General features: G+C 40.1%; 1 protein-coding gene across 1 annotated transcript in view; it reads right to left on the reverse strand.

Annotated features, from left to right (window-relative positions):
- DOCK1 (dedicator of cytokinesis 1) overlaps positions 1-15400 on the reverse strand; it is an 827740-nt gene that overhangs the window by 485465 nt on the left and 326875 nt on the right. The window contains exon 23 of the mRNA XM_053692513.1: positions 12703-12811. Coding sequence (XP_053548488.1) covers positions 12703-12811 — 109 coding nt within the window. The remainder of the gene's footprint in view (positions 1-12702; positions 12812-15400) is intronic.

A 15400-nucleotide genomic window follows, 5' to 3' on the forward strand; every position in this document is an offset into this window, starting at 1 on the left:
TTCTTATTTCTCAGGAACAATTTGCTTTTTTTAATTTTGCATGAGGTTGTAACCTGGACAGCTAACCATGGGTGCCCTTTAGCTTGATAAATGGGACAAGTATTGATTTTGCCTCCTATATCAATATTGCAGTATTTTTTATGGAAAACCTATGTAAACAAGAGGTTGTGGCAGTGTAGGTAGAAAATAAAGTGCCCCTGCATTTACTTTGGGGGGGACACTTCAGAATTCCTTTAAAATAATTCCATTCATGTAGTTGACGTTTCGGCTTATACTTAAAGGGACATAAAACCCAAATTTTTTCTTTCAAGATTTAGAAAGTGTACATTTTTAAACAACTTTCTACTTTACTTCTATTATCTAATTTGCTTAATTCTCTTGATATACTTTGCTGAAAAGCATATCTAGATAGGCTCAGTGGCTGCAGATTGGTTGCTGCACATAGATGCCTCATGTGATTGGCTCACACATGTGAATTGCTATTTCTTCAGCAAACGATATCTAAGGAATGAAGCAAATGAGATAATACAAGTAAATTGGAATGTTGTTTAAAATTGTATTCTCTGCTTGAATCATGAGAGATTTTTTTGGGTTTAGTGTCCCTTTAAGCCTTTGTCAAGAACACATACTTTACATCAGTTGCTGCATTGAAATATTTGTATACTCGGCGTGCTACAGCACCTTTCTACATCTCCTGTGTATGTATGTATGTATGTATGACATAATTTATGTAAGAACTTACCTGATAAATTAATTTCTTTCATATTGACAAGAGTCCATGAGCTATTGACGTATGGGATATACAATCCTACCAGGAGGGGCAAAGTTTCCCAAACCTCAAAATGCCTATAAAATACACCACTCACCACACCCACAATTCAGTTTAACAAATAGCCAAGTAGTGGGGTTATAAAGAAAGGAGTAAAAAGCATCAACAAAGGAATTTAGAAATAATTGTGCTTTATACAAAAAAATCATAACCACCATAAAAAGGGTGGGCCTCATGGACTCTTGCCAATATGAAAGGAATTAATTTAAAGGTTCTTACAGAAATTATGTTTTATTTCATTTAATTGGCAAGAGTCCATGAGCTAGTGACGTATGGGATAGCAATTCCCAAGATGTGGAACTCCACACAAGAGTTACTAGAGGGGGATGAAAAAAATAAAAACAGCCATTTTCCGCTGAAAAAATTAATCCACAACCCAAAATATAAGTTTATTCTCATCTCAGAAAAGAAAAAAATGTAAAACATAAGCAGAAGAATCAAACTGAAACAGCTGCCTGAATAACTTTTCTACCAAAAACTGCTTCTGAAGAAGCAAATACATCAAAACGGTAGAATTTAGTAAATGTATGCAAAGAAGACCAAGTTGCTGCTTTGCAAATCCGATCAACTGAAGCTTCATTCTTAAAAGCCCACGAAGTAGAGACTGATCGAGTAGAATGAGCTTTAATTCTCTGAGGCGGGGCTTGACCCGACTCCAAATAAGCTTGATGGATCAAAAACTTTAACCACAAAGCCAAGGAAAAAGCAGAGGCCTTCTGACCTTTCCTAGTACCAGAAAATATAACAAATAGACTAGAAGTCTTCCTGAAATCTTTAGTAGCTTCAACATAATATTTCAAAGCTCTTACCACATCCAAAGAATGTAAGGATCTCTCCAAAGAATTCTTAGGATTAGGACACAAGGAAGAGACAACAATTTCTCTATTAATGTTAGAATTCACAACTTTAGGTAAGAATTTAATTGAAGACCGCAAAACAGCCTTATCCTGATGAAAAATCAGAAAAGGAGATTCACAAGAGAGAGCGGATAATTCAGAAACTCTTCTAGCAGAAGAGATGGCCAAAAGAAACAACACTTTCCAAGAAAGTAGTTTAATGTCCAAAGAATGCATAGGCTCAAACGGAGGAGCCTGTAAAGCCTTAAAAACTAAATTAAGACTCCAAGGAGGAGAGATTGATTTAATGACAGGCTTGATAAGAACCAAAGCCTACACAAAACAATGAATATCAGTAAGTTTAGCAATCTTTCTGTGAAATAAAACAGAAAGAGCAGAGATTTGTCCTTTCAAGGAACTTGCAGACAAACCTTTATCCAAACCATACTGAAGAAACTGTAAAATTCTAGGAATTCTAAAAGAATGCCAAGAGAATTTATGAAAAGAACACCATGAAATGTAAGTCTTCCAAACTCTATAATAAATATTTCTAGAAATAGATTTACGAGCCTGCAACATAGCATTAATCCCTGAGACAGAGAAACCTCTATGACTAAGCACTAAGCGTTCAATCTCCATATCTTCAAATTTAATGATTTGAGATCCTGATGGAAAAACGGACTTTGAGATAGAAGGTCTGGCCTTAGTGGAAGTGGCCAAGGTTGGCAACTGGGCATCTGAACAAGATCCACATACCAAAACCTGTGAGGCCATGCTGGAGCTACCAGCAGCACTAACGATTGCTCCATGATGATCTTGGAGATCACTCTTGGAAGAACTAGAGGCGGGAAAATATAAGCAGGTTGGTAACACCAAGGAAGTGTCAATGAATCCACTGCTTCCGCCTGAGGATTCCTGGACCTGGACAGGTACCTGGGAAGTTTTTTGCTTAGATGAGATGCCATCAGATCTATTTCTGGAAGCCCCCACATCTGAACAATTTGAGAAAACACATCTGAGTGGAGAGACCATTCTCCCGGTCTGACGACTGAGGTAATCTGCTTCCCAATTGTCTATACCTGGGATATGAACCGCAGAAATTAGACAGGAGCTGGATTCCGCCCAAACAAGTATACGAGATACTGCTTTCATAGCTTGAGGACTGTGAGTCCCACCCTGATGATTGACATATGCCACAGTTGTGACATTGTCTGTCTGAAAACAAATGAACGGTTCTCTCTTCAACAGAAGCCAGAATTGAAGAGCCCTGAGAATCGCACGGAGTTCCAAAATATTGATTGGTAATCTCGCTTTTTGAGCTTTCCAAACTCCTTGTGCTGTCAGAGATCCCCAAACAGCTCCCCAACCTGAAAGACTCGCATCTGTTGTGATCATAGTCCAGGTTGGACGGATGAAAGAGGCCCCTAAAATTATACGATGGTGATCTAACCACCAAGTCAGAGAAAGTCGAACATTGGGGGCTGGTTTGATCTCTTAAATGGCTTGGATTTATTCCAATTTGAGGAAGGCTTCCAATTGGAAGCAGATTCCTTGGGGGAAGGATTAGGTTTCTGTTCCTTATTTTGTCGAAAGGAACGAAAACGGTTAAAAACTTTAGATTTACCCTTAGGTTTTTTTTATCCTGAGGCAAAAAAACTCCTTTCCCCCCAGTAAAAGTTGAAATTATTGAATCCAACCGAGAACCAAATAATTTATTACCTTGTAAAGAAAGAGATAGCAATCTGGACTTAGAAGTCATATCAGCAATCCAAGATTTGAGCCACAAAGCTCTTCTAGCTAAAATAGCTAAAGACATAGATTTAACATCAATTTTGATAATATCAAAAATGGCATCACAAATAAAATGATTAGCATGTTGAATCAACTTAACAATGCTAGACAAATCATGATCCGATACTTGTTGCGCTAAAGTATCCAACCAAAAAGTTGAATCAGCTGCAACACCAGCCAAAGAAATTGCAGGCCTAAGAAGATGACCTGAATATAAATAAGCGCTCCTTAGATAAGATTCAAGTTTGCTATCTAAAGGATCTTTAAAAGAAGTACTATCTTCCGTAGGAATAGTAGTACGCTTAGCAAGAGTAGAGATAGCCCCATCAATTTGGGGATCTTTTCCCAAAACTCCAATCTAACTTCTGGCAAAGGATACAACGTTTTAAACCTTGAAGAGGGAATAAAAGAAGTACCAGGCTTATTCCATTCCTTAGAAATCATATCTGAAATAGCATCAGGATCTGGAAAAACCTCTGGAATAACCACAGGAGGTTTATAAACAGAATTTAAACGTTTACTAGGTTTAATATCAAGAGGTCTAGTTTCCTCCATATCCAATGTAATCAACACTTCTTTTAACAAAGAACGAATATACTACAACTTAAATAAATAAGAGGATTTATCAGTGTCAATATCTGAGGCAGGATCTTCTGAATCAGATAGATCCTCATCAGAATACCAGAGAAGGATAATTCAGTATGTTTTCGGTCATTTGAAAATTCATTCATCATCTTTATGAGAAGCTTTAAAAGACCTTTTGCGTTTATTAGAAGGCGGAATGGCAGACAAAGCCTTCTGTATAGAATCAGAAATGAATTCTTTTAAATTTAAAGGTATATCTTTAGATGTTGAGGGAACAGCAACAGGTAATTAACTACTACTGATGGATACATTTTCTGCATGTAAAAGTTTATCATGACAACTATTACAAACCATAGCTGGAGGTATAATCTTCACAAGTTTACAACAAATGCACTTAGCTTTGGTAGAACTGTTATCAGGTAGCAGGGATCCAACAGTGAATTCTGAGACAGGATCAGATTGAGACATCTTGCAAATGTAAGAAAAAAACAACATACAAAGCAAAATTAAACATTTCCTTATATGGCAGTTTCAGGAATGGGAAAAAATGCAAACAGAATAGCCCTCTGACATAAAAAAAGGCAAGAGGTAAATAGGAATGGGGTCTAAAATAATGAAAATATTTGTCACCAAGTATGACGCACAACAAACAGAAAAATATTTTTTGGCGGCAAAAACGTCCAGAAAACAGAATTTATGCTTACCTGATAAATTACTTTCTTCAACGGTGTGTCCGGTCCACAGCGTCATCCATTACTTGTGGGATATTCTCCTCCCCTACAGGGAAAGGCAAGGAGAGCACACAGCAGAGCTGTCCATATAGCTCCCCCTCTAGCTCCGCCCCCCAGTCATTCGACCGACGGTTAGGAGAAAAAGGAGAAACTATAGGGTGCCGTGGTGACTGTAGTGTATAAAGACAAAAAAATGTTCAACCTGATTAGGAAAACCAGGACGGGCCGTGGACCGGACACACCGTTGGAGAAAGTAATTTATCAGGTAAGCATAAATTCTGTTTTCTCCAACATTGGTGTGTCCGGTCCACGGCGTCATCCATTACTTGTGGGAACGAATACCAAAGCTTTAGGACACGGATGAAGGGAGGGAGCAAATCAGGTTACCTAAATGGAAGGCACCACGGCTTGCAAAACCTTTCTCCCAAAAATAGCCTCCGAAGAAGCATAAGTATCAAATTTGTAGAATTTGGCAAAAGTGTGCAGAGAATACCAAGTCGCTGCCTTACATATTTGATCAACAGAAGCCTCGTTCTTGTAGGCCCATGTGGAAGCCACAGCCCTAGTAGAGTGAGCTGTGATTCGGTCAGGAGGCTGTCGTCCGGCAGTCTCATAGGCCAATTGGATAATGCTTTTTAGCCAGAAAGAGAGAGAGGTAGCAGTAGCTTTTTGATCTCTCCTCTTACCAGAGTAAACGACAAACAAAGATGAGGTTTGTCTAAAATCTTTTGTTGCTTCTAAATAGAACTTTAAAGCACGAACAACATCTAAATTGTGTAATAAACGCTCCTTCTTTGAAACTGGTTTCGGACACAGAGAAGGAACAACTATTTCCTGGTTAATATTCTTGTTGGAAACAACTTTTGGAAGAAAACCAGGCTTAGTACGCAAAACAACCTTATCTGAATGGAAAACCAGATAGGGTGGATTACACTGCAAAGCAGATAATTCAGAAACTCTTCTAGCAGAAGAAATAGCACCCAAAAACAGTACTTTCCAAGATAATAACTTAATATTTATGGAATGTAAAGGTTCAAACGGAACCCCTTGAAGAACTGAAAGAACTAAATTTAGACTCCAAGGAGGAGTCATGGTTCTGTAAACAGGCTTGATTCTAACCAAAGCCTGAACAAAAGCTTGTACATCTGGCACAGCTGCCAGTTGTTTGTGTAACAAGACAGATAAAGCAGAAATCTGTCCCTTTAGAGAACTAGCGGACAACCCTTTATCCAAACCTTCTTGGAGAAAGGAGAGAATCCTTGGAATTTTTATTTTACTCCAGGAGAATCCCTTGGATTCACACCAACAGATATATTTACGCCATATTTTATGGTAAATCTTTCTAGTCACAGGTTTTCTGGCTTGGACCAGAGTATCTATCACAGAATTCGAAAACCCACGTTTGGATAAAATCAAGCGTTCAATTTCCAAGCAGTCAGCTGCAGAGAAACTAGATTTGGATGTTCGAATGGACCTTGTACTAGAAGATCCTGTCTCAAAGGTAGCTTCCATGGTGGAGCCGATGACATATTCACCAGGTCTGCATACCAAGTCCTGCGTGGCCACGCAGGAGCTATCAGAATCACCGAGGCCTTTTCCTGTTTGATCCTGGCTATGAGCCTGGGAAGGAGAGGAAACGGTGGAAACACATACGCTAGGTTGAACGACCAAGGCGCCACTAATGCATCCACTAGAATCGCCTTGGGATCCCTGGATCTGGACCCGTAACAAGGAATCTTGAAGTTCTGACGGGACGCCATTAGATCCATGTCTGGAATGCCCCATAATTGGGTTAACTGAGCAAAGACCTCCGGGTGGAGTTCCCACTCCCCCGGATGGAAAGTCTGACGACTCAAATAGTCCGCCTCCCAGTTGTCTACTCCTGGGATGTGAATAGCAGATAGATGGCAGGAGTGATTCTCTGCCCATTGGATGATCTTGGTTACTTCCTTCATCGCTAGGGAACTCTTTGTTCTCCCCTGATGATTGATGTACGCAACAGTCGTTATGTTGTCCGACTGAAATCTTATGAACCTGGCTTTTGCTAGCTGAGGTCAAGCCAGGAGCGCATTGAATATTGCTCTTAGTTCCAAAATGTTTATCGGGAGAAGCGACTCTTCCAGAGACCATAGGCCCTGAGCTTTCAGGGAGTCCCAGACCGCGCCCCACCCCAAGAGGCTGGCGTCGGTCGTGAAAATGACCCACTCTGGTCTGCGGAAACTCATTCCCTGAGACAGGTGATCCTGGGTCAACCACCAGAGAAGTGAGTCCCTGGTTACCTGGTCTACTTGAATTTGGGGAGACAAGTCTGTATAGTCCCCATTCCACTGATTGAGCATGCACAGCTGTAATGGTCTTAGATGAATTCGAGCAAAAGGAACCACGTCCATTGCTGCGACCATTAGTCCTATTACTTCCATGCACCGAGCTATGGAGGTTTGAGGAATAGAATGAAGAACTCGACAAGCGTTTAGAAGCTTTAACTTTCTGACTTCTGTCAGGAAGATCTTCATTTCCATAGAATCTATTATTGTTCCCAGAAACGGAACCCTTGTGGACGGTGACAGTGAACTCTTTTCTATGTTCACCTTCCACCCGTGAGATCTGAGAAAAGCCAACACAATGTCTGTGTGGGCCCTCGCTTTGGAAAGAAACGACGCTTGGATTAGGATGTCGTCTAGATAAGGTGCTACAGCGATGCCCCTCGGCCTTAGGACCACTAGAAGGGACCCTAGCACCTTTGAGAAAATTCTGGGAGCGGTGGCTAAACCGAATGGAAGAGCCACGTGAAGGATGGAACTCTGAGGAAATTGTTTAATATCTTTAAATCCACGATTGGCCTGAAAGTTCCCTCTTTTTTGGGAACCACAAACAGGTTTGAGTAAAAACCTAGACCTTGTTCCCCTTAGGGGACTGGGTTTATCACTCCCATCTTTGATAGGTCTCTTACACAATGTAAGAATGCCTGTTTCTTTATCTGGTCTGAAGATAAGTGAGACAGGTGGAATCTTCCCTTTGGAGGAAGTCCCTTGAACTCTAGCAGGTATCCCTTGGAGACTATTTCTAGTACCCAGGGATCCGGAACATCTCTTGCCCAAGCCTTAGCGAAGAGAGATAGTCTGCCCCCTACCAGATCCGGTCCCGGATCGGGGGCTACCCCTTCATGCTGTCTTGGTAGCAGCAGCAGGTTTCTTGGTCTGTTTACCCTTGTTCCAGCCTTGCATGGGCTTCCAAGCGGGTTTGGGCTGGGCCGCGTTACCTTCTTGTCTAGCGGCAGTGGAGTTATTAGCCGGTCCGTTCCTGAAATTGTGAAAGGAACGAAAATTAGACTTGTTCTTAGCCTTAAAAGGCCTATCCTGTGGGAGGGCATGGCCCTTACCCCCAGTGATGTCTGAAATAATTTCCTTCAATTCCGGCCCAAAAAGGGTCTTACCCTTGAAAGGAATATTAAGTAACTTAGTCTTGGACGACACATCTGCCGACCAGGATTTTAGCCAAAGCGCCCTCCGCGCTACTATAGCAAAACCTGAGTTTTTCGCCCCCAATTTCGTTATTTGAAAAGCGGCATCCAATATAAAGGAATTAGCTAACTTTAATGCGTGAATTCTGTCCATGACTTCTTCATAGGAAGTCTCTTTCTGGAGCGACCTTTCTAGTTCCTCAAACCAAAAGGACGCCGCTGAAGTGACAGTAATAACACACGTAGCTGGTTGAAGGATGAACCCTTGTTGAACAAAAATCTTTTTAAGCAATCCTTCCAATTTTTATCCATAGGATCTTTGAAAGCGCAGCTGTCCTCTATAGGAATAGTTGTGCGCTTCGCTAGTGTTGAAACAGCTCCCTCAACCTTCGGGACCGTCTGCCATGCGTCCCTTCTAGGGTCTACTATGGGAAACATTTTCTTAAATATAGGAGGTGGGGCAAAGGGTACACCTGGCTTCTCCCACTCCTTATCCACTATGCTCGCTACCCTCTTGGGTATTGGAAAAGCGTCTTCGTGCACTGGGACCTCTAAAAATGTGTCCAATTTGCACAACTTCTCTGGTACTACTACAGAATCACAGTCATCCAGAGTAGCTAATACCTCCTTAAGCAAAGCGCGGAGATGTTCTAGCTTAAATTTAAATGCTACTATATCAGGTTCTGCCTGTTGAGAAATTTTTCCTGAGTCTGAAATTTCACCCTCAGACAGCCCTTCCCTCACAGCTAATTCCGATTGATGTGAGGGTAAAATAGATAAGGCATCGTCAGCGTCTGATTGTTCATCCTTTTTTTATCTGTATTTAAAACTGAACAATCACGCTTTCTCTGAAATGCTGGCAGTTTGGATAAAAGATTTGCTATAGAATTATCCACTACTGCTGTTAATTGTTGCATAGAAATAAGCACTGGCGCGCTAGGTGTCGCCTGCGCGGGCAAAGCTGGTGTAGACACAGAAGGAGAGGATGTAGAACTATCCCCACTACCTTCATTAGATAAATTATCTTGGGCAACATTATGAAATGTAACAGAGCTGTCCTTATTTTGTTTGGACGCTATGGCACAATTATCACAAACACTCAAAGGGGGAACACATTTGTCTCTACACACACAGAACATAGGTTATCTGATGGCATAGACATGTTAAACAGATTTAGGCAGGCAAACAATGCAATAAAAACGATTTTAAACAAAAACGTTACTGTCTCTTTAAATAATAAAATTACACACTTTATTTCTGAATGTTCAAAAAACTATGAAGGCAATATCCGATTTTTATGAAATTTGGACCCCAGTGTCTTAATGCTTAGAAAGTATTGCACAGCAAATATGGAGACTCTAGCTCTTAAAACAAGCAAACCAGAGCTAATTGTTGGATTTAACCGTTTTTATACACTACAATCCCTGCTACAGTATTGCTGCAGCATTTTACCTTCCTTAGGGGTCAATCATCCACAGAAATAAACCTTCTGGAGTCACTTTCTGAGTCACAGGACCCTCTCACATGAAAACTGCATGCACTGCCTTGAAATCAACTGCACAGCTGAAGCACCAAAATGAGGCTTCCTCCCTCAGCACACTAGAGTGAAGGGGCCTTCCTGACTAGATTTAGGTGTCTAAAACAAGCCAGATCAATAAAAAACGTTCCCAAGTGTATATGAGCTTATAAAACAGTTCAAATGCCATGATATTGTAATAAAAACCAATCGATTTTGCCCCTAACAGTGTCTACCAGCATAAAAATCATAAAGGGGAAGCCTGTTATCTTTTTTGCTGAGGTGAAAGAAAAATGGCTTACCATTTTCCCTGAGGGGAAAAATGACTGTCATCTAGCATTAGCCTGTGTTGTTAGAAGGAGACTAGTCATACCTGAAGCAGATGAGTCTGCAAACTGTTACCCCCAACTGAAGTTCTCTGGTTTCAACAGTCCTGCGTGGTAACAGCAATGGATTCTAGTTACTTGTGCTAAAATCATATTCCTCTTAACAGAAATCTTCATCACTTTTCTGTTGTAGAGTAAATAGTACAAGCCAGCACTATTTTAAAATAACAAACTCTTGATAGAAGATATAAAAAACTACAACTAACACCACAAACTCCTCACCATCCCCGAGGAGATGCTACTTGTTCAGAGCGGCAAGGAGAATGACTGGGGGCGGAGCTAGAGGGGGAGCTATATGGACAGCTCTGCTGTGTGCTCTCCTTGCCTTTCCCTGTAGGGGAGGAGAATATCCCACAAGTAATGGATGACGCCGTGGACCGGACACACCAATGTTGGAGAAATGACACTCGTGTCATAGATGACGCAACCTTGTGAAAGGACCCAGTGTCAACTAAGACGCCGGAAATTACGAATTTGCGTCAACGAACGTAACTTCGCACCAAAAAAATCTCGCCCCAAGAATGACACAATAAACTTTAGTGTTTTGCGCCCTCGCAAGCCTAATTCTGCCCGCAAATTTGAAAAATGACAGTCAATTGAAAAAAACTACACCCCAGGTAAGAAATACATTTCTAAAAAATGCATTTCCCAGATATGAAACTGACAGTCTGCAAAAGGAAATATACTGAAACCTGAATCATGGCAAATATAAGTACAATACATATATTTAGATCTTTATATAAATACGTAAAGTGCCAAACCATAGCTGGGAGTGTCTTAAGTAATGAAAACATACTTACCTGAAGACACCCATCCACATATAGCAGATAGCCAAACCAGTACTGAAACGGTTATCAGTAGAGGTAATGGAATATGAGAGTATATCGTTGATCTGAAAAGGGAGGTAGGAGATGAATCTCTACGACCGATAACAGAGAACCTATGAAATAGATCCCCGTGAGGAAAACCATTGCATTCAATAGATGATACTCCCTTCACATCCCTCTGACATTCACTGTACTCAGAGGAAACGGGCTTCAAAAATGCTGAGAAGCGCATATCAACGTAGAAATTTTAGCACAAACTTACTTCACCACCTCCATAGGAGGCAAAGTTTGTAAAAACTGAATTGTGGGTGTGGTGAGGGGTGTATTTATAGGTATATCCCATACGTCACTAGCTCATGGACTCTTGCCAATAACATGAAATATATATATATATATATATATATATATACTGTATATATATCTCAATAAGCAGACACACTATGTATTTTTTGCTTATCATTTTATACTGTATTTATATTTTACTAGCTAGCATATACACACACAAATGTATGATGTCCACATGTTGTTCAATTTCATAACTTCATGAGAGATTACAGTCAGATGTCAGGAGCTCTGGGTGTAGCTACTAATGGCCAAAATAAGGTCACAGCTACTTTAAAAAGTTTTATTAAAAGACATATCTTTAATCAAAATAGTGGTACAGTTTGCCAAAGGCAGACAGCCATGTGGATGTTTTCTAGGATTGTAAAATAGATTTTGAGATACAGTAAAAGGAGGAAAAAAATATTTGTATTAATATAAACGTCTCCTTGGGTTTGACCAGTCTTTTTTAATGAGATCAGAGATTACCAGATGAACAGGAAAACCTTTTGACTTATATGCGGTATCATGGAAAATGAGGAGGAACTCTTTGTATGGCAATATCATTATATTACACCTAAATAGAACACAGAGGAAGCAGCAAGATTAGGTAGCAGAGTAAGACCCTTACAACTCACATGAATGAAACAGGCAGAGGTTGAAGAGAGGATAATTAATTGTGGAGGAAGAGGGTATCTCTTTCAAGAATGTATATGAAAATGGTTGGTGGCCCAATATTAACCCAATGTTAATGAATCATATCCTGTTCTACGTGCTGTCATAATAAATGAGAGTAAAAACTCATTTAGCAGATTGTATACATACATAATAGACAAACAAAGCTTTCATTTATATTAAAATTTAACATTGTCACAGTTACTCAACTTCACTTTACCTTTCAAGATCTAAATCAGCCCTTTGAAAAAGATTTATTTAAAAAAAGGAAGTGCTGACTCTCAACAGCCAGTAGGTTACGCACTGCATAATATTAAAAGAGGCTCAATTTACTTATTTCCAAAGCTTCATAGAGTAAAGAAAGTATTTTTTTTTCTTCATAATTTACACTTGATCTGCTATTTGTCACCTAGAAATTTCATAACTCAGAATTATTCAGGGAAAAATATAGATTTTGTTTAGAAAAACATATATTTAAAAATACATTTTTGTTTAGAAATAAATGTTTTTAAACACTACAACAATAAAAGCTTTTTTTACATTGTAATCTATTATAAAAAGCTTTTTTTTTTTATTTTGCTGAGAATATAAAACCTCTAGAAATCCAGAGCTCATACAGTTTACGAGCTCTGGATTTGTAGAATATAGTAATTGATATACATCATTCATATATATTTAAAAGCATGTTTTAATATTTGTAGTTTTAAATAGGCTTTAGGATATTTTATTAAAATAACACGTTTACCTTAACTATAACAGTTTGATCTGTGATGCTGCTCGTCATGTCATTGATTGATTTGAACAGCTGCATTAAAGATTCCATAAACTCAGCTTCACCTTTATTTTCATATAGTCTGAAAAAGTAAATTAGGAAAAGCAAATTTACATATAGTAAACACAAGTTTTCTTATGTCTTATACAGTATACATTTAAAAACACAGGAATAATGTTCTGAATTAAAATTAAGTACTCTAAGTGAGATTTGAAACTGGAAGCTTATATTTAACCAATACTACTTTTAAAATGAACATTTTCATGAATCCAAATGAGCTCAAAAGCCTTAATTTTGAAATACCAATAGAGAAAAACAGGCAGACACAAAACAATCACTCATTCAGGTAAAAATAATAACACTTCTTATATCTGATTTATCTTGAGTTAAAAAAAATTATTTATACAAATGGCAAAACTGAATAATTTGTTTAGGAAACATTGGTCAGGAATAAAAAAAAAAATGTAGCAGAAAAAAAACATAATTTATGCTTACCTGATAAATTCCTTTCTCCTGTAGTGTAGTCAGTCCACGGGTCATCCATTACTTATGGGATTATATCTCCTCCCTAACAGGAAGTGCAAGAGGATCACCCAAGCAGAGCTGCTATATAGCTCCTCCCCTCTACGTCATACCCAGTCATTCGACCAAAACCAAACGAGAAAGGAGAAACTATAGGGTGCAGTGGTGACTGGAGTTTAATTTAAAATTTAGACCTGCCGTAAAAACAGGGCGGGCCGTGGACTGACTACACTACAGGAGAAAGGAATTTATCAGGTAAGCATAAATTATGTTTTCTCCTGTTAAGTGTAGTCAGTCCACGGGTCATCCATTAATTATGGGATACCAATACCAAAGCTAAAAGTACACGGATGACGGGAGGGACAGGCAGGACCTTTACACGGAAGGAACCACTGCCTGAAGAACCTTTCTCCCAAAAACAGCCTCCGAAGAAGCAAAAGTGTCAAATTTGTAAAATTTGGAAAAGGTGTGAAGTGAAGACCAAGTTGCAGCCTTGCAAATCTGTTCAACAGAGGCCTCATTTTTAAAGGCCCAAGTGGAAGCCACAGCTCTGGTAGAATGAGCTGTAATTCTTTCAGGAGGCTGCTGTCCAGCAGTCTCATAGGCTAAACGTATTATGCTACGAAGCCAGAAGGAGAGAGAGGTAGCCGAAGCCTTTTGACCTCTCCTCTGTCCCGAATAAACGACAAACAGGGAAGAAGTTTGTCGAAAATCTTTAGTTGCCTGTAAATAGAATTTCAGGGCCCGGACAACGTCCAGATTGTGCAGAAGTCGTTCCTTCTTTGAGGAAGGATTAGGGCACAATGAAGGAACAACAATCTCTTGATTGATATTCTTGTTAGTGACTACCTTAGGTAAGAACCCAGGTTTAGTACGCAGAACTACCTTGTCTGAATGAAAAATCAGATAAGGGGAATCACAATGTAAGGCTGATAACTCAGAAACTCTTCGAGTCGAGGAAATAGCCATTAGGAACAGAACTTTCCAAGATAACAGCTTGATATCAATGGAATGAAGGGGTTCAAACGGAACACCCTGTAAAACATTAAGAACTAAGTTTAAGCTCCATGGCGGAGCAACAGTTTTAAACACAGGCTTAATCCTGGCCAAAGCCTGAACGTCTGGAATTTCTGACAGACGCTTGTGCAAAAGAATGGACAGAGCTGAGATCTGTCCCTTTAACGAACTAGCAGATAAACCCTTTTCTAAGCCTTCTTGTAGAAAAGACAATATCCTAGGAATCCTAACCTTACTCCATGAGTAACTCTTGGATTCGCACCAATGTAAGTATTTACACCATATTTTATGGTAAATTTTCCTGGTAACAGGTTTCCTAGCCTGTATTAAGGTATCAATCACTGACTCCGAGAATCCACGCTTTGATAGAATCAAGCGTTCAATTTCCATGCAGTCAGCCTCAGAGAAATTAGATTTGGATGTTTGAAAGGACCCTGAACCAGAAGGTCCTGTCTCAGAGGCAGAGACCATGGTGGACAGGACGACATGTCCACTAGATCTGCATACCAGGTCCTGCGTGGCCACGCAGGCGCTATTAGAATCACCGATGCTCTCTCCTGCTTGATCCTGGCAATCAGGCGAGGAAGTATCGGGAAGGGTGGAAACACATAAGCCATGTTGAAGACCCAAGGTGCTGTCAGAGCATCTATCAGAACCGCTTCCGGATCCCTGGATCTTGATCCGTAACAAGGAAGCTTGGCGTTCTGGCGAGACGCCATGAGATCCAGATCTGGTTTGCCCCAACGCCGAAGCAGTTGTGCAAATACCTCCGGGTGAAGTTCCCACTCCCCCGGATGAAAAAAGTCTGGCGACTTAGAAAATCCGCCTCCCAGTTCTCCACGCCTGGGATGTGGATCGCTGATAGGTGGCAAGAGTGAGACTCTGCCCAGCGAATTATCTTTGAGACTTCCATCATTGCTAGGGAACTCCTTGTCCCTCCCTGATGGTTGATGTAAGCCACAGTCGTGATGTTGTCCGACTGGAACCTGATGAACCTCAGAGTTGCTAGCTGAGGCCAAGCCAGAAGAGCATTGAGAACTGCTCTCAATTCCAGAATGTCTATTGGAAGGAGACTCTCCTCCTGAGTCCATGATCCCTGAGCCTTCAGGGAATTCCAGACAGCGCCCCAACC

This window comes from Bombina bombina, chromosome 9, assembly GCF_027579735.1.
Source record: "Bombina bombina isolate aBomBom1 chromosome 9, aBomBom1.pri, whole genome shotgun sequence".
NCBI classification, from domain to species: domain Eukaryota; kingdom Metazoa; phylum Chordata; class Amphibia; order Anura; family Bombinatoridae; genus Bombina; species Bombina bombina.